Source organism: Heloderma suspectum, chromosome 3 (genome assembly GCF_057233095.1).
Source record: "Heloderma suspectum isolate Gila_16-S chromosome 3, 16-S_ref, whole genome shotgun sequence".
NCBI lineage: Eukaryota > Metazoa > Chordata > Lepidosauria > Squamata > Helodermatidae > Heloderma > Heloderma suspectum.
This window is the reverse complement of record NC_139460.1, coordinates 196,665,001-196,685,066: the sequence shown is the minus strand read 5'-3', so window position 1 is coordinate 196,685,066 and position 20,066 is coordinate 196,665,001. Positions and strand designations below refer to the sequence as shown.

The following is a 20,066-nucleotide window of genomic DNA, read 5'->3' as shown; positions in this document are numbered from 1 at the left end:
TGTCTACTCAGAAGTAAGTCCCTTTAGGTTCTTTGGGCCTGTTTCTGCCAGGTAAGTGATTATAGGACTGCAAACCTCACTTTGATAATAATTTCTGGCACTGTTCCCTAATTCTTGGCACTTATGCTAACTGAAAGATCTCTAAGTCCTTTATTATATAAAGTGTACAATTATACTCTCTTCCCATTCTGACATCATCTAAAATATTTCAATTGTCAATACATAGTATAGCCCTTAATCTTTTCTCTTGCTTAAACTAACTCAAATCTTTAGCCTCTTCTCATGCACATCTTTTAGACTTTTGCATCATCCATATAGCTCTTCGTTTCCTTAAAAATTTCTCAGCACCTACTGTTGAATGCGTTTACCCCCGACCCCTCACAAAACAAACAACAATCCAAGGACTGTTCACTTTACATATCTTAATTATAAATTAAGTTCTCCAAAACATTGTGCCTATAACAATCGTTTATCTAATTGTAAATACAGTGTAATACTTGGGGAACAAACAAGGGTAAGTAATGCAAATCCCCTCTTGAAGAAGGAAAATAACAAAGAAAGAATTGGCCCTCAGCTTTATTTATCACATTTGTATCATGCCCTTCCTCTAAACAGCTTATAGCAGCACATTCCATTTTCTCCTCCCAACAGCCCTTTAAGTTATGCTGGGAAGAAATTTTACTTTAGTTATTTAGTACATTTCCAATCTGCCCAATAGCTAATGTTCTCTGGGCAGATTACAACCAGTTAAAAAATTAAAATACCATTTTAAAACACAGTGAAAATATAAAATACAATACAAATATTTAAAATAATAAAATGCAATATAATGCAAAGCAATAAATTGCACAGGAATGGATAAAGCATCCATAATAACCTAGAACAAGATCTCTAAAATGCCTAGGAGAAAATTAAGTTTTTTGCCTGGCACTGAAAAGATAGCAATGTAGGTGCCAGGCAAACCACTTTGGGGAGTTTATTCCATAAATGGGGTGCCACCAGTGAGAAGGCCCCATGTAACTGTTGTTATGTAATGTTTACTTCGTGTGACCTCTGTGTAGTTACAACGTATCTGAGTGGGACCGAGGCCTTGTTTTGTTACTGTGAAAGGCCTGTGTAGTAGTTGCTTAGTGAGGTTCTAAAGGGGGAGAGAGAGGCAGTTGCTTTGGGCATTGTTGAATGGGGCCCGGATCAGGTAAATCAGTTTTGATTGGCTGGGGATTTTAGCAAGGTGGAGAAGAGTGGTTGGAAAATGACAGTTAAGGAGATGACAGTAGGGATGTATGAAAACCCTGCCTGGCTTCATGCTGGGCAATCTGTGGTGGCGGGGAAGCACTCCGTCCCTCCCCCCGGAATCCTCTCCGGCTGGCTCCGCTCCACGGAGCCGCTGGCCAGGGCTGGCCACAGCCGGAGTTCTGGACGCTGCCGGGCTGCTGTGGCTGCAAGTGGCAGCCGTCATAGCGGCTGCCATTTGCGTCCTTGCATTAAGCCGTGATAGGCTACGTAAGTATTTACGTAGCCTATCACGGCAAAAGGCAGGGACGCAAATGGCGGCCGCTACGCCAATTGCATGGCTGCCTTTTGCCATGATAGGCTACGTAAATACTTACGTAGCCTATCATGGCAAAGAGCAGGGGTGCAAATGGTGTAACGGCTGCCATTTGCACCCATGCTCTTTGCCATGATAAGCTACGTAAGTATTTACGTAGCCTATCATGAACAAAGCCAGCCGCGCAAATGGCGGCCGCTATGATGGCTGCCATTTGCGGCCACAGCAGCCCGGCAGCAGCCAGGAGACCAGCTGGAGCCGCATCCGCCACTGGAGCTGCCACATCTGCCACCAGGTGCACTCTGTCCCGGGGGGATTCCGCGGGGTGGCGGGGGAGGCCGTCCCGCCCCGGATTCCGGGGGGCCGGATTCTTTAGAACTCTAACTGGAGTCAGTAGTGGAATTCTCTGACATCCCTAGATGACAGTCATTCTGTTGGTTGGTGTGGTGGGTTTTAAAAAGTCTAGGAGAGCTGAGGAGAAAGTGAATAGCTAAGGCTGGAATAGTAAGCTTTCTCTGTGGGATAACCATACGTGGCTGCTGAAGGTCAGGAGTAGGGAGTAGGTGGCTGTGTTATGCTAGGAGGTTACACAAGCAGGCATTAAAATCCAGATAAATTGTCCAAGCAGCCAGGAATACAACAAGATGAGCTTTGGGAGTCAGAGGAAGATTATACCCAAGAGCTGGACCTGGTTGTGAGTGTATTTGGCTAGTGTGGAGGTTCAGGGTATGTGGCCTGAGCTAAATGAAGTCCTTAGAGGCTTGTAATAGCAACAATGTCTCTTGATTCCTTAAGAATTGTCACTAAGCAGTCTTTTGAAAACCCCAAAGTAAATATTTGTTATCCTTATGTACAACATATCCCATTAATAATTAACTTGTTTAATTGTTCAACTTGTCTCTAGCGTTGGTGTCTATCTCACACCTAAGCTTCTTATACGATGCTACTAGGAGATTTTAAGGTATTCTAACAGAAATGGTGGCAGCAGAAAAGGGTCAGTTTGTGGAACTCTAAGTTATAGTAGCAAAGCGTTCCTTAGGCCCAGAAATATAAGCATTTGCTACAAAAATAAGAAACCCCATAGGTGGGATTGCCCAGTGAAGGAGCAGTTCCTCCATACGTGGTGGCAATGCTGGTATGGGGAGAGGAAATCCCCCATATAGGCTTTCATATAAGGTTTCATGGCCAAGTAGGAATTTGAACCCACATCTCTTCTTCCCAAGTCCAACACAATATTGACTAACTATGCCACAACTGGTTTTACTACTACCAATTGTATACTGCTTATGGACTCTTTCTTTCTTTCCTTTTTTCTTGTCACCAGGAATTGAAAACCGTATGTAATTCAGCTCTGTGAGTGGGTCCAACATTCATCTAGCTCTGGCCCAGGACAAAAATTAATGGACATTTAGAAATCCCATCTAACCAATAATTGGAATTATGGAGTACAGTCTTTGTGGGCTCCTTTCACAAGACTGACAGAATTCTACGTGAACCTCCCTTCATAGAAACTGAGAAAAATCATGGTGGTAGAAGTGGATCCATGAAGCAAACTTACTGGAGTTGGAAATAATCAAACCCAGGTGGACAATAATTCACAGACTATTACCCGGATCTCTACACAGGACTTGTCATTCCACCTGCCATCTGTATACATTTCTATGCAGTCTTCCTGTACACTATTTGGCTCCCCTGTTGCCCAGTTTGCATAACTTATTTGTTCACCACTTAAGTGTATGAAGATGCCTTCTGTCTCCATGTCATTCATTCCAAGATAGGCAGATTTCCCAAGTTTTGCAAGTATTTCCACCAAGGCATTATTTTCAACAGCATTCCTTGGAGATGCGATCTGACCCCCAAAACGGGAACATGTCATTTTGGAAGTTTCATAGTTACCTTCTGCTCCATTGGATACAAATATTTTTTCTCCAACACTTACAATGTTTGGGAAAACATGACCTAGGATCGCTGAAAAAAAGGTACAACCAAAGTTAGCTTTTCCAGATGTGCTTTTATCGCAAGCTTGCAGGAAACATTTAGCAGCTGCTGAAACAGAACTAAAATGCAGGGCTCGCATTCAACATGACCAGACTTTGACAACCATTGTTAAATAGGCCCTTTGGCTTTGCAGGATTAGGAGTAACAAACTCTTCACATAAAAATTGCCTTCCACAAATTGTTAGATTTTCTCTTAGAAGTGTTTTATTCTTCTTAGATACTGCCTAATGCCACCACCTGTTCTGAACAGGAGATTTAGAGAAATTCCTTACGAGACAAGGCACTGTATTTGTGGGGTAAAGTCATTGAAGATCTCACCCACGATTAGTACTTTTGCCACAGGCAGCAAAATGTCTTAGGCTGGCCCTGGTAATTCACAATTGGTAATTAACTGCAGTTATATTCACACACTAAAAAAAAGACCACAATGTGAAATGTAGCATAAGTAGTTATAGGTAGAATTATTGTGAGATGATAATGTTAATATCTGTTCTAAAGAATATTTAGTCTCTAATCCTAAACACGTATCAAGAATTACGTCACTGAACTCGGTGTATCTTATTTCTGTGTAAGGATGTTTAGGGTTGTGCTGTCAGGCTAAAAGTTTTTACATATATTGGATGTAGTAAGGTAAAATGGTTGTGCACTCATCTTTTATATTAATTGGATTTATATCCCACTTTTACACCCAAAAATAGAGTTCAAGGCGGCTAACAATAATAAGACCCAGATTAAAACAAAAACTTAATTAAAACAATAATGAAAATGAATAAATTAAAAGCACAATTAAAAAGACAACAATAAAAGAAATAGACAGCACCCAACCCAATACAACCCCCTTCAGCAACAGATAAGCTTACATGCCAAAGTCCTGAATAAAAATGTCTTTGCCAGCCAGCAGAAGGATAACAGAAATGGAGCTAGATAGCCTCCCTTGGCAAGGAGTCCCAGAGCCTGGGAGCAGCCACTGAGAAGGCCCTCTCTTGTATCCCAATCAAATGTGTCTCCAGTGATGGCAGGATAAAGAGAAGGGCCTCCCTAGAAGGTCTTAAAACCTGGGCAGGCTTGTATGAGAGACTGCGGCCTTTCAGATAGCCTGGACTCAAGTTGTATCAGGCTTTACAGCTCATAACCAACACTTTGAATTGTGCTTGAAAACAGACTGGTAGCCAGTGAAGTTGCTGTAACAAGGGACTCACGTACTCTCTGTAACCAGTCAACAGTCTGTCTGCAGCATTCTGGATCAGCTGAAGTTTCTGAGCACTTTTCAAAAGCAGCCTCATGTAGAGCCTCTCACAGTGGTCCAAACAGGATGTAATTAAAGCATGTGTCACTGTGGCCAGATCAAACATCTTCGAGAATGGGTGCAGTTGGCATACTAGCCTCGGCTGTGCAAACATACTCCTGGCCGCTGCTAAAACCTGGGCATCCTGGTCCAGGGCCGACTCCAGGAGTACACCCAAACTGCCATACTTGAGTCTTCAAGGGGAGGAGTGTAGCCCCCTCCAGCAGAGGTTGAATCCCTATTCCCTGATCCGCCTTTCGACAGACCTGTCTTGTTTAGTCTTAATGTCAGGCAATAGGATCTCTCCCAGAAATGCACTGTGTAGTATGAATTCACTTTTTACCTGCCACATACTGTTGCATTATATGGAGTTGACTTGTGCAGCACCCAAAGATCCATCACATATTGCTGCAGTCCCACTGTTTTAAATATGATATACCTGTATAGATAGCCTCTGGACTGCCCTGTATTAAAAGAATTACATATACAAGTAGAGGAGGGCAAGGAAGCTGGCTGTTCATTGGCTGAAATGGACCTCCTGGAATAGTAATTAAACTCTTCATCTGCTTAGGTGCCTGGTTGGTTGATGAGTGCACAATCACTTTTCCTTACTACATGCAATATATGTAAAAACTTTTAACCTAACAGCAAAACCCTAAACATGCTTACACAGAAATAAGACACAGTGAGTTCAGTGAGGTAATTCTTGATGTATGTTTAGGATTACAGGCCTTAGTATTTTTTAGAATAGATATTAGCATTATCATCTTACAGTAATTTTTCTACCTATATCTACTTATACTAAATTTCACACTGTGGTCTTTCTTCAGTGTGTGAATGTAACTGCAATTAATTACCATTGTGAGTTACTAGGGCTGGCCTAAAACATTTTGCTGCCCGAGGCAAAGGACAAAACGGTTCTCCTTATTTCGCCTACAAAGCAGACAGGACTACAGTTGAATCTTACACTGGCGATAGGTCACTATTTTCCACCCCACCAGCTAGCTTAGGGGGTGGAACACAGCTCTGTCCTCCAACACAGGGGAATAGTGAGCAGGCTGCCACTGCTGTCCTCTCCTCACCACCCATCATCTGCTGCCTGAGGTGACTGCCTCACTCTGGTTGGGCTGGCCCTAGGCATTATCCTCCATACACTGGAACAAAAATATGGTCAGTATTTGAGACTTGGCTAGGGTCTGGTGTTGATTTTACAATACTCAGTTCAGAATTCTGACTGAAATGAGTCTGTTTTTCTCCTTCAGTTTGCAAATGCATACAGCGCCCCACCCCTCTTACCTTTCTGTGTCACACTTGCAGTTACTTGCAATGCCTTCAGCTGTGCCTGAAGATCACAAATATAGGTTTTAAGAAGTTCAAGCTCTAAAAAGTAAAACAACAGTGGTTTCTTCTTGTTCTTATGTTAAAATATAGTATATTAATAATAAAACCATAATTGAAACACAACTCTAATTGTGGGAAGCAGAACAGACTTTGAATGCTTTGCATGCAAAGATAAAAACATCATTTCAATGAACTTTCATATGTTCTATTCCCATGTCTGAATTCTTCCATTCTTTTCATATTAGGTACTTCCAGTCAGAACGCTCCTAGTGCTACCAATCAAACAACATTATGCAGTTATTCTGTCTTACCCTCTGTAACAGTTTTTCTGTGGTAAGGAAAAAAGATGGAAGAAGTGGTTACATGGGGAGGGGTGTTACAAATGGAAAATGACATCTGGACTCCCTGTAAAATTCTGGGAATGAGTCAGGGTGATTGCAAAGTAAATGTCCTATCTGAGAGCACTCACAGAAACAATGAAACCTAGCTTGTGTTCTTATTAGGGCTGTGCACCGGTTCGGTCTGAATCTGAAGCGGGTCCTGAGCCATCTGAAGCAGTCTGAAGTAGGGATGGTGGAGAATTCTGCCACGGACTCCAGTGAGGCTGGATTCTAAAGAATCTAAAGAAACTTCTAAAGAATCCGGGCCCCCGGAGTCTGTGGCGAAACAGAGCAATTCCCCCCGCCACCCCGCGAAGTCCCCCCTGGAACGGACCTACCTGGCGGCGGTGGTGGATGCGGCAGCAGTGGCGGGTCGTCTTTCGGCCACTGCTGGGCTGCTGCGGCCACAAATGGCGGCCATCATAGCGGCCGCCATTTGTGTCCCTTCATTAGGCCGTGATAGGCTATGTAAGTATTTACGTAGCCTATCACAGCAAAGACCAGGGGTACAAATGGCGGCCGCTATGCCATTTGCGCCCCTGCTCTTTGCTTTGATAGGTTATGTAAGTATTTACATAGCCTATCATGGCAAAAGGCAGGGACGCAAATGGTGTAGCAGCCACCATTTGCATTCCTGCCTTTTGCTGTGATAGGCTACGTAAATACTTACGTAGCCTATCACGGCCTAATGCAAGGACGCAAATGGCGGCCACTACGACGGCCGCCATTTGTGGCTGCAGCAGCCTGGCAGTGGCCGGAAGTCCGGCTGTGGCCAGCCCCGGCCAGCGGCTCTGCGGCCTTGCCGCGGAGCGGAACCGGCTGAGGAGAATTCCAGGGGGGGAGGGATGGATCACCTCCCCCCACCCAGCAGACCCATCAGCGGACTGGTAAGTGGGATTCGTACATCCCTAGTCTGAAGTGGGTTGGAGAGATTTGAAGCACTGTGGATCACCTGGGACAATTCTGAAGCCCAGGCAGCCTGTCCGAGCAAATGTAACAACTTGCTAGAGAAGGGAGGAGGAGAGGAAGAGTTGGGAGGGGGGAACTGAGCCTTGGAAAGAGACATCTCTAGGTGATAATAGGGCTGAACATTTAACCCAGCAGTTTGTTTCCTTGCTTTGTACTGTTTGTTCATTGGCTCCCTGCCCTTCTCAATTACTATTACTTCCCTTCCCATTTTCAACTTTCTATATTCTTATAAAATACCAAGGAATACGAACGACAACAACCCCTTTTCTCTTCTGTTAGGCTTTCGTGTTATTTCCCTTCTCCTCACCCCTTAACTTGTAGGTAGATTCTTTTTCTTTCTGTATCTGCTTTTCTTTTGGTCTTGTGTGTGTGCATGCTTGCACAGTATGAGTGCACCATACACATTATGGTACACAAGCAAACAGTGTTTGGCCAAAGCAGTAGACTAATACACAGTCCAATATATACTGTGGAGCAAAGCAGTACACAATACACATAATATGAAGCATCATCACTTTTGCTGATTTTCCAAAATACTTTGCCTGTCACTTGTTTTCCCTTGTGTATATCAAACGACTATAAGAAGAATATGATCAGGGTAGGCTATATGTATTTTCTTTAATGTTTGCTTCATCTTACCTTCCTGGGTAAAAGAGCTGCCAAAATTATCAGGGAGCTGGAATAACTCCTCTATAAAAGGCTTCAGTGTTTGGGCTATTTAATTTAGAAGAAAGGCAAATAAGGGGGGAGGGTTATAAAATTATATGGAATAGTGCAGCAGTGCAATTAATAAATAAGCTGCATTGAGTTCAGTCAGTGTGACTTCTCCATTCGGCCACCCAAAATCGGTGGCAAAATGGTCTGCCCCCCCCGCCCTCCCGGGACTTACCTTGGGCGAATCTCCCTGGCGGCGGCGGCTGTGGCGGCGGTTCGGTGGCGACTGCGGCAGCCGGTCTTCCGGCTGGCTGCCGCCGCCGCCATTTCCAGTAAAAAAAACCACAAAAAAACATGATAGGCTACGTAAAGAATTACGTAGCCTATCACGGCTAGATTTTTAAAAAATACCATGATAGGCTACGTAAATGTTTATGTAGCCTATCACGGCTGAGTAAAAAAACCCAAAAAAACCTGCACGTATGCAAATGGCGGCGCCCAGGGGCGCCGCCATTTGTGTTCCTTATTTTGGCACGTCTAGTCTACGTAGACATTTATGTAAACTACGGCGAAAATAAGGGGAACACAAATAGCGTAGACGCTACGCTATTTGCGTTCCCCTTATTTTCGCCGTAGTCTACATAAATGTTTACGTAGACTAGACGTGCCAAAATATACATAGCCTATCATGGCTGACTGCAGGGATGAAAACGGCGGCCGCTATGGCCGCTGCCATTTGCAGACCCAGCCGGCCAGGATTCGCGGTGGGAGGGACGGGGCGCCTCCCCCCCGGCCAGAATTTCAGGGGGAGGGACGGGGCGCCTCCCCGCCACCTCGAATCACATTTTGTCAAAAGGTAAGTGACTTTCGTACATCCCTATTTCCAGGTAATATGTATTGCAATTTGATGCCAAAGACATGTTTAACTTTCCTTTCTTCCCTTAATGAGAGCCTCAGGTCAGTGGCAGATTCCGGATAGACAAAAGGAAAGTACTTTTGCACTTCAAAAAAACCTATACCAGAGATTAGGGATAGTGACCTAATTGTCACCTTAAACACCTTCTGATTAGGATCTCTAATCCCCTGTGTAGCTGACAGTTTTTTTTACATTTTGTTTTAGGTTCTGAGAAGAGGAATTTTTATGCATGGCTAGCCCAAAAACTATTTGGCCACACTATCTGAAATTTGGCAGGTTTAGTCACCTCCATAGCAGCTGCCAGATGCCCAAACTTCATGCACTTCTGTGGAAGCCCAGAAGAATTATAGCTCTTTGCTTTGAGGGATTTCCTTTAAAAAAGCAAATTTTACCTGCACCTAGCACAAAAACTACTTGGCCACACTGTCTAAAATTTGGCAGGCTCAGTCACCTCCATTGGGGCTGCCAGGTCCCCAAATTTCATGAATTTATCATAAAAATGAAAACATTATGGTCATTTCTGTTTTCCAATGCAACTCAATGGAAAGATGTAGAATCTGAATAATTCGGATATCCGAATGTCAGTTTGGATCTGAATCCAAAGCGAATTGGATTGGGTCCAAATCGGTCCAAAGTGAATTGGGGGGTCCGTGGACAGCCCTAGTTCTTATTACGTTTGTGCATTAGAACCATCCAAACATCAGTAAAATGTGTCTTTGTGTATGTTTTCCCCATGACATCTCTTACCTCTCCCTACGCTGTCATCTTTTTGTCCTCTTTCACCTCGATCACCTTTAGCACCAGGGGGCCCAGCTTTGCCTGGGGGTCCCTGTGCCCCATGTAATCCTGCCAATTCAATGGATGAATAAACACCAAAAAGAAACAAATGAGAAATAGGATTTATGAGCATTTTGGTATTATAGTTAAAGACAAGAAACAGTTCTCAGAAGAACTTACATCTTGTGGCCCAAATGTAACTTGTCTCACTATTTAAAGAAGAAAATGACCAGTCATCTAAGACTTGACATAGTAATTAATGTGATATTGTCTTGCTGTGGAAATGTTAGGTTCTGGCAGTTTATTTATTTGGAATATGTATACCCTGCCTACTACTCAATGTTCTTGAAGTGGCTTACAATGAATATACTTAAAATCAGAATGTTGAGAGTCCCTCGCTAGAGATTCACTAAGGCATCCTCATCCAGCTGCCAATGGTGTTTCCTGTGGTTTCAGGTTTCCAACAGCAGTCACAAGAGTTATGAAGGAGAGGCAAAAGTGTTTCCAAGACTCCCCACAGTCCTCAAGTGTCCTAGCTGTCATTCTGCTGCTGAATCTTTCAGCCATAGCAGTTCTTAGAGGAAATAATCCCAACCCAGAGCAACAGATGTTATTCCCCCAGAGGATGGGGTTTCCTTACCTGCACTGCAGCTGCTGTCTTTCACAGCTCTTGGCAGTGGATGCAAGAGGCACTGGAGGGGCAAAGATGCTTGCAAGTCTCTTCCCCACAGTCTTAAGATTTTGTGACATATATACAGTAGTTATGTGGCAGAGCAGGTTGATTTATATCAGAGATGATATACCTTTGAATGATCTTTTAGGTTTAGATCTATTAAGGTTAGATCTAAGGGGAAAATAGAGGCTCCTTGTGTCATGTGGCCATTTACATCACCAAGACTTCTAAAACAAGCTTGCATTTGAATTTGGTTGCTACGAATAAGAGGGAGAAAATCAGTTTGCAACTAAGGGCACAACCATATGCATGTTTAGAGAGAAAAAAGCCTGACAACTCCCAGCATTCCCCAGCCAGCTGTGCTGTGCTGGCTGGGGAATGCTGGGAGTTGTAGGACTTTTTTTTGTCTAAACTTGCATAGGATTGCACCCTAAGTAGAGGCTTCATATGACCTAGGAGCATATTCCAAAATGCTTGGTTATGTAGCTCACTGTGGTGTGATACCCATTCAGGGGTTGAGCACAACACCTCAGGGGGTACAGCCCCTACTTGGCAAGAGCTTCCTCCCCCAGGGCATGCCCTGGAAGCATGGCAGACCATTACAGGGAATGGGAGTGCTGTGCATGCTTCCCATATCCCCATCAATCCCTCCCTTTCTATTTGGTCAAGTTCTAGAGCTTGTGTACCTCAACTGAGCACATGGGAAGATCCATCTAAAGCTCCCATATTCCTGAGTGCCCTGGTGTGCTGCCTGAGCGCATGCCGAGGGAAGCAAAGAAAAGGGGTTTTGTTGAGAAATATGGGGATCCCTCCACATATGGTCACTGCTTCCATTCAGAGAAGTATTGTGCCTCTGATTTTTTTTTTTAAATATACAATTTAATTTTTTTTAAAAATTGACTATCAGCTCATTGGCTGTAGCTAGGGATGTGAGAAATACATTTAGGGGTGGGGTACAGGTGGAGTTCAATGGGTTTTCCTAGGTTTGGCCCCCAGACTTTACTTTGGTTCCTGCTGCGGTGCCCAATTTGATCTGCAGTGAGTCGGACCAGTCCGCAGATTTTCCCAGGCATTTTGTACATTTTATTTTTATTTATTTATTTATTTCATTTCTATACCGCCCAATAGCCGAAGCTCTCCGGGCGGTTCACAAAAACTAAAACCAAACGACACACAATAAAACAATTTAAAATATATAGAACATTAAAACCACAATATAACAATACAACCACAATAAAACCTAGCAGCAGTACAGGAGTTTAAAATACAGATTTAAAACAGCAAAGATAAAAATTTAGAAAGCTAAAATGCCTGGGAAAATAAAAAGGTCTTCACCTGGCGCCGAAAGGAGTACAATGTAGGCGCCAGGCGAACCTCACTAGGGAGCTCATTCCAGAGCCGGGGTGCCACAACAGAAAAAGCCCTCCTCCTGGTAGCCACCTGCCTCACTTCCTTTGGCAGGGGCTCACGGAGAAGGGCTGCTGAGGATGATCTTAAGGTCCAGGCAGGCACATATGGGAGGAGGCGATCCTTCAGGTAACCTGGCCCCAAGCCGTTAAGGGCTTTGAATATTAACACCAGCACTTTGAATCGGGCCCGGAAATGGACTGGCAGCCAGTGCAGCTGGAAAAGTACTGGCGTAATATGAGCTCGCAGGCCAGTCCCTGTCAACAATCTTGCTGCCCTATTTTGGACCAGCTGAAGTTTCCGGACCGTTTTCAAAGGCAGCCCCACGTATAACGCATTGCAGTAATCCAGACAAGAAGTTATCAGAGCATGGATAACTGTAGCTAGGCTATCTCTGTCCAGATAAGGGCGTAGTTGGTATACCAGCCTAAGCTGATAAAAAGTGCTCTATGCCACTGAGTTCACCTGTGCCTCAAGTGACAGTTCTGGATCCAAGAGCACCCCCAAACTACGAACCTGATCCTTTAGGGGGAGTGCAACCCCCTTCAGAACAGGTTGAATATCACCTAGCTGGGCAGACAAACCACCCACTAACAGTACCTCCGTCTTGTCTGGATTGAGTTTCAGTTTATTAGCCCTCATCCAGTCCATTACCGTGCCCAGGCACTGGTTCAGAACAGCCACTGCCTCACCTGGTTTTGATGAGAAAGAGAGGTAGAGCTGGGTGTCATCCGCATATTGATGGCACCTCAGCCCACACCTCCGGATAACCCCCCCCAGCAGTTTCATGTAGATGTTAAACAGCATGGGGGATAAAATAGAGCCCTGTGGAACCCCATGGCACAATTGCCATAGCACAGAGCAATAATCCCCCAGCACCACCTTCTGGAATCGGCCATCCAAGTAGGAGCGGAACCACTGTAGTGCAGTGCCTCCAACTCCCAACCCAGACAACCTATCCAGAAGGATACCATGGTCGATGGTATCGAAAGCCGCTGAGAGGTCCAGGAGAATCAACAGGGTCGCACTCCCCCTGTCCCTCTCCCGGCAGAGGTCATCCCACAGGGCGACCAAGGCAGTTTCCGTTCCAAAACCAGGCCTGAAGCCCAATTGAAATGGATCTAGATAATCCGTTTCATTCAAGAGTGCCTGGAGCTGTCCTATAACCACCCGCTCAAGCACCTTGCCCAGGAAGGGGATGTTGGCCACTGGCCTATAATTGTTAACATCCTCTGGGTCCAGGTTAGGCTTTTTCAGGAGTGGTCTAATTACTGCCTCTTTTAAAGCAGCAGGCACCACTCCCTCTCTCAAGGAGGAATTTACAACCTCCTGGACCCAGCCGGACAACCCCTCCTTGTTTGATTTAATAAGCCATGAAGGGCAAGGGTCAAGTACACAAGTGGTCGATCGGACTTGGCCAAGCACCTTGTCCGCATCCTCAGGCCTCAGTAACTGAAACTCATCCAATAAAACCTGACCAGACGGTGGTCTGAACGCCTCTACCAATGGAACTGCATTAATGGTGGTGTCCAATTCATGACGAATCTGAGCGACTTTATCCTCAAAGTGCCGCGCAAACTCATCACAGCGTGCTACCGAGGGTTCCACCGTCTCTCTCCCTGGCCCAGAATGTAACAGGCCGCGAACCACTCGGAAAAGCTCCGCCGGACGACACTGAGAAGATGCAATGCTGGTGGAAAAGAACTGCCTCTTTGCCACCGCCACAGAGTAGGCTCGATAGTGGGCTCTTACCTGTGTTCGGTCAGACTCAGCACAAGTTTTCCTCCACCTGCGTTCTAGCCGTCTCCCCTCTTGCTTCATTGCCCTCAGCTCAGGTGTATACCAAGGAGCTGGCCGGGCTCTGCTCAGAGGGAGAGGGCGCTTGGGCGCGATCGTGTCAACCGCCCGAGTCATCTCTGCATTCCACAGAGCGACCTGGGCTTCGACAGGAGCACCAGCCATACCAGCAGGAAAATCCCCCAGAGCCCTCTGGAATCCATCGGAATCCATTAATCTCCGGGGGCGGACCATTTTAATAGGTCCCCCACCCTTGCAGAGGGGAAAGGCCGCCAGAAGTCTAAACTTCAGCAGGAAGTGATCTGACCATGACAAAGGGACAGATGTTAATTCCTCCACTTTCAGATCACCATCCACCTGCCCAGTCGAGAAAACCAGATCAAGTGTGTGTCCTTTTATATGCGTTGGGCCGATGACATGTTGGGACAGCCCCATGGTTGTCATGGCGGCCATGAAGTCCTGAGCCGCCCCGGATACAGCGGCCTCGACATGGAAGTTGAGATCCCCCAGGACCATCATCCTGGGGGTCCTCAACACCAAGTCTGAGACCACCTCCGTCAGCTCAGGCAGGGAGTCCGATGGGCAGCGGGGTGGGTGGTACACCAACAGAATCCCTCATCTGTCCCGGGTACCCAACACAAGGTACAGACACTCAAGATCTGCACTCGAATGAGCAGGAAGCCTGGAGAGGGAGATTGAATTCCTATAGACCACGGCAACCCCCCCTCCCCGACCCTCAAGTCGGTGTTGGTGCTGCACCGAGTACTCAGGAGGGCACAGCTGGGAGAGAGTGACCCCTCCCAGTTCCCCCACCCAGGTCTCAGTAATACATGCCAGGTCAGCCCCCTCATCCACAATCAAATCATGGATGAGGGAGGTCTTATTTTGGGCCGACCTGGCATTCAGCAGCAGCACCATCAGACCCGAGGGTTCTACAATTTGCAAAAATTTCTAAGCAATGTGTGCAAATTTCTGAGCAATTTGTGCAAACTACAGCCAGATGTGCACAATTTGGCTGAATCACACAAGTTTGGCTGTAATTCACACAAATTGCTCAGACATTTGTGCAAATTGCAGAACCTGTGTGTGTGTGAGTGTGTGTGTGTGTAGCGGGGGCAGGGGGATGCAGAAAAAAGTTCCCAGAGTTCAGAGAAAAGCCCATAGCTTGACTTGCAAATGCAAACACCACGGAACTCGGTAGAGTAAAAAAAGTACTGGATTTCCAAGCAACTGGCATCCCTAGCTGTAGGTAGTATGTATATGCAAGGCCTTTCCCTCAGAGCCTCGTGTGGCGCAGAGTGGTAGGCAGCAATATTGCAACCGAAACTCTTCCCATGACCTGAGTTCGATCCCAGCGGAAGCTGGGTCCCAGGTAGCCAGCTCAGGTCGACTCAGCCCTCCATCCTTCCGAGGTCGGTAAAATGAGTACCCAGCTTGCTGGGGGAAAGGTAGTCACGACTGGGGAAGGTAATGGCAAACCACCCCGCTATAGTCTGCCATGAAAACGCCAGGGTAAGTGGCGTCCCTCTAGGGGTCAGCAATGACCCGGTGCTTGCACAGGAGGAACCTTTCCTTTTCCCTCAGAACCCAAAGATCAGCAACACTCCCCATCCTTCACTGAGAATTAATCCCTTTTTATTTTTAAAAACTTGCTGAACTTCTAACTTTTCTGCCCATAGAGGACACAGCTCTTGAAAATCTCTCATGTTGTACCTTGCTCTCCCTTTTCGCCTTGAGGACCTGTCATTCCATCTCTTCCTGGTAATCCATGATTCCCAGGGCTGCCTGGTAATCCATTACTCCCAGGGGTACCTGGCAATCCATTACTTCCAGCAATGATAGAACAGGTGTTCACTTTTTCTTCACATTTGTCTGGCTCAGGGTCTGACGATTTCACCAATGATGCTCCCAGCACAAAGATGCATACAGAATGAAGCTGCATAGCTCAGCAGGTCAGATCTAAGGGGAAAATAGAAGGAGCCATCTCAAGAGGATAAATATAAAGGCAGCCTTCCCCAACCTGGTGCCCTCCAGATGTGTTGGGCTGCAACTCCCATCATTCCCAGCCAGCATGGCCAATAGAAGCACCTAGTATCATGTAGCACAGAAATGATTGTACTTGGGCTTCCAATTGGCCAGATGTTCTCAGCCTAGCTGGGTTTTTATTGATGTTATCAAAATATTCATATTTTGTCTTTCCACTCCATTTAAAGGGCCTTCATGATGACTACAGCTCACAGTAAATACTGCAATTAAAAGCACAATCCTATGCATGTCTATTCAGAAGTAAGTCCCAGTTGGACTTGGTGCTCAGCTTTTATAAGTGACATGCCAATGTAGCCAGTCTCGTTTCACAATGTGCAATTTAGGATTTGTATTTTTGGCTTATAGTTTCAGCCAGGCCTTTTTAAGGGGGGAGCACAGCAGGCAACTGCCCCAGGCCTGACATATGGGGGGCCCCTCACACATAGAGGGGGCACATCAACATTGGCATTGCTGCATTGTTACCAACTCTTTTCTTTCAGAATACCACTAACTTCAGCTCCGTAAATCTAATGGAAAATGTCACAAAATAAACTCTATCAGTGGTAGTGTCCTTTTGTCATGACAGTATGAGCAAGATGGTTACAGCTGCAGACCATGCTAATAGCAGCAACCCAGCCCAGTCTTAGTCAGACAGGCACTATGGCATCCTCAGTGCAGTGGGCCAGTTTGCACAATACCCTATTGAGGGTTATTTTACCCTCGAGGAGCTGCCCTGCACGCCAGGCATCTTTCTGAATATTCAACCCCTGACTGGGGGTTGTCATTGTGTGTGAACCCAGCTACTACAGGTTATGCGAGGGTTAAACAACTCTAGCACAACCCTTGAATAGAACGTGGGTTATGGGAGGGTTGTTTAACTCTCACGTAAGCCATGGTGGCCAGGTTCACACTCAACAACAACAACTAGGGGACTGAATATAGAAGCATAGCTTCCAAATCCCGGGAAGTACTAGTTCCCCTCTACTCAGCACTGATTAGGCCTCATCTGGAGTACTGTGTCCAGTTCTGGGCACCACACTTTAAGGAGGATGCAGACAAACTGGAGAGGGTTCAGAGGAGGGCAACAAAGATGATCAGGGGACTGGAAACAAAGCCCTATGAAGAGAGACTGAAAGAACTGGGCATGTTTAGCCTTGAGAAGAGAAGACTGAGGGGAGTTAGGATAACGCTCTTCAAGTACTTGAAAGGTTGTCACAGAGAGGAAGGCCAGGATCTCTTCTCAATCATCCCAGAGTGCAGGACACGGAATAATGGCCTCAAGTTACAGGAAGCCAGATTCCGGCTGAACATCAGGAAAAACTTCCTGACTGTTAGAGCAATATGACAATGGAGCCAATTACCTAGGGAGGTGGTGGGCTCTCCCACACTGGAGGCATTCAAGACAAGGCTGGACAGCCATCTGTCAGGGATGGTCTGACTTGGATTCCTGCATTGAGCAGGGGGTTGGACTCGATGGCCTTGTAGGCCCCTTCCAACCCTACTATTCTATGAATACTCATAATGGTGCCTGGCAGGCATGGTGCCTCCTCAAGGGTAAAATAACCCTTGATGGGATGTAGTGACGTGCAAACCGGGTTAGTGACTACAGGCACCAGTGTGCTCACAGAGACCTGCGAGTGTGTCCTCCGTTTGAGGGCCTCAAATGAATGTTCTGTCCTGGGCCTCTCAGTGTCTTAAAAAGGCCCTGACTTTAATCTTTCTTCTTGTGTTTGTTGGGGGGGACTGGTGTGCCTTGTGAACTACTTTACATGTGTATTACTGTGCGGTGAAGATAAGGGCATAAGGAAAATAAGGAAGTACATGGTATTAAATTTCAAACAATGCAGTTTTGCTTATTTTCAACGTTTTTTTTTTTTTTTGCTCATTGACTGGGTTTGGATGGAGGAGGAGGAAGCAGCCCAGCACTGCTGTTTATACGCAAGTATCTGCAGAACAAAGCTGAGGGCAAATATGGGCTGGAAACAATGCAAGGATCACAGAGTTGCCATTTCGACTCTGTAGGCTTTATCTTTTTTTCTTCCAAGATTGCTTGCTTGCTAGAGAAAAAATACCTTTAGGTTAAAAAAAAAAAAAAAAGCGGCTTGGTAGGAAAAGAAGAGAATATATAGCTACCAGATCTTTAAATGTGGCAGTAAATTTTGAATTAAAGTTGACCCATTTGGGAGGGGTGGATTTAAGCTTTCCCCGATTCCTGTTCTCATGCTGAAATCCAATTTCGGCATGAAAACAGGAAGCGGGGAAAGATTAAATCCCCCCTCCCGAATTGCCATCGTCCTGAATTGGGGGCACACGCACCTACCCAGAAGTGAGTCAATCACGCATACGGACATAGTTGTGCTAGGAAGAGGAATGGACTGCGAGAAGCAGCCAAGGAGGGTTTTTAAAAAAGTGTTAATAAATATATATATAAAACCCTCAGCCACCTTGTCCTAAAAAGTAAGGTAAGCCCCCCCCCCCCGAAGGTATGCACATATACATCAACATCGGTGCTTGAGAAGGCAAGGAGGGGGGTGAGGAGAATCTCATCACAGCAGGAACATAGAGGAGTTGTGCCACAAAGGCTCCTGGGATATTGTTAGATAAAAAGTTCTTGCTTCCAGTTTAGAAGAAAAGGATGCCCGGCAGGCAGCAGTGGATCCAACACTATTTTATTGAAACGTTTTGCAAAACGGGTGCAGAGCAGTCTGGACCCCGAGACACGTGTGCAAAAGCCTTTTATACCATATCACTTCTATTGTTCTTGCCAGTAACCAATGAAACAGTCAGTACATCAGCTTACCACGTCGATAGCCAATAAACAGTCAGTATCAGCTTACCAAGCCGATAGTCATGAGCGCGTCATTATGGTTCTCCTTTTGGCTCCGCCCACATTTTTCCTGCCACTCGGGCTCCTACGTAACTGAGGCGCCAACGGTTATGGAGTCTCTTTTTCTAACATATGTGCTGAGAGTGGGTGAGAGGATGAAGGTGGAAACAAACCATGGTTAGGGATGGATGGGCGCCCCCCCCGGTCTGGGTTCTCCAGATGCCCGCCCAGTCCCTGCCCTCACACGCGCACCTCTGGACCTGCACTTGAGCTCCCTGCCACTCTCCAAGCTGCCTGTACTCACCCGTCTTCAAGCACTGTGATTGCCATTTTGCAAAAAAGAAAGGAAAAAAAAGCGATTGTGAATATGTGCACATCTAGCATGCAAAATGGTGCCATGAATCACCCATATGCGCAAGATTACAGGTGTAAATGGCCCAATGGCTCATGCGGTGCGGTGAACAGTTGTGGGCAGGCGGCTGGTGGGGATCTAACTGTACCCACCTTGACCTAGAAAGCCTCATTCTAGTAAGAGCCAGAGTAGATCAGCTGACATGAAACTTATAAAAGTTTCCAGGTCAGGCTTGTTTGCAGAAACAACAGTAAACCTGTATCTTGTTCTTTTTGCCTTGCTCTACACTCGAGTGCACCAGAGCCAGGTCTGACAATGGGATAGAATGACATTATAAAATATAATACTACATCCACTCATTCCCTCTCTTCTATCTGCAATATCACTAACCAAGATGCCTGACTTTCAAATATTTTCATAAAGGTATTACTATTTACCTTGAATTTGTGTGATGATGGGCCTTTACAGGGTTCTTTCGTGTGGATTGGCTGCATTCTGCACTGAACAGACCTAGACTTCAAAACAAGATTGCCCTTTGGCCAACTCTGAATCAACATGGGCCAAACACAGTCAATAAGCACAGTAGCATTAATAAGCACAGTGGCATTATGGGATACCTCTCTGTAAGCAGTACTGGCTGAATAGGACAACAAAGCCAATTCAACTTTAACCCAGGCTCAAACCAGCTGCTGTGAAAGTAGTGAGTACGGGGAGAAAAATCACCTCAGTTCTGCAGAAACAGTGTTGAATTATACCTTCCAATTCTCTTTATATCCTTGCCTGCCCTTAAAAAAACAAAAAAAGCTCAAGGAGGCTAACATCAATAAGTTAAAAGAAATAGAATAAAATGAACTTACTAAAAGCAGTAGAACACACACACACACACGTGACAGAAAAGCAGCTACTTAAACAAAAGGGCATCTGCCAGCAGTAAAAAACAATTCAGTCACCTCAGCCTGAGTTTCATTCAAGAAGCAACATTGCTGGAATGCTTGAAATATGTGTTTTATATTTTATTCTTGAATTCTGTTTCTTTTTACTAATTGAAAATGATGGTACAGTATTTAACTGCACATCTTAATGTGTCACTATAATTGGTTTAGGATGCAATCCTCT

The 20,066-nt window shown here is 45.5% G+C and overlaps 1 protein-coding gene across 3 annotated transcripts; it reads right to left on the bottom strand.

The window, feature by feature from the left end:
* Positions 1 to 402: 402 nt before the first annotated feature.
* Positions 403 to 19,452, bottom strand: LOC146350596 (pulmonary surfactant-associated protein D-like). Of its 3 annotated transcripts, none has more exons than XM_084845266.1 (6): positions 19,388 to 19,452; positions 15,460 to 15,705; positions 9,840 to 9,938; positions 8,162 to 8,236; positions 6,129 to 6,212; positions 409 to 3,517 (listed from the first exon to the last, which is right to left on the bottom strand). In XM_084845266.1, the coding sequence occupies exons 2-6, from the start codon at positions 15,686 to 15,688 to the stop codon at positions 3,123 to 3,125; spliced, it is 882 nt and encodes a 293-aa protein (XP_084701392.1). In that variant the 5' UTR covers positions 15,689 to 15,705; positions 19,388 to 19,452; the 3' UTR covers positions 409 to 3,122. The 3 variants fall into 3 exon arrangements, with proteins under 3 accessions (XP_084701393.1, XP_084701392.1, XP_084701394.1); XM_084845268.1 differs by having other exon boundaries at positions 2,866 to 3,517; positions 6,129 to 6,174; XM_084845267.1 differs by lacking the exon at positions 8,162 to 8,236 and having other exon boundaries at positions 403 to 3,517.
* Positions 19,453 to 20,066: the final 614 nt, after the last annotated feature.

Bases quoted from the DNA above. Each gene is read 5' to 3' on its own strand.
- LOC146350596 (XM_084845266.1), bottom strand. From the start codon at position 15,688: ATGCAGCTTCATTCTGTATGCATCTTTGTGCTGGGAGCATCATTGGTG. The intron at 8,237-9,839 runs GTAAGAGATGTC...TAAATTAAATAG, and splicing joins AGATGACAGCGTAGGGAGAG to CCCAAACACTGAAGCCTTTT. The intron at 3,518-6,128 runs GTAAGAGGGGTG...CCTTTTTTTCAG, and splicing joins TGCAAGTGTGACACAGAAAG to CGATCCTAGGTCATGTTTTC.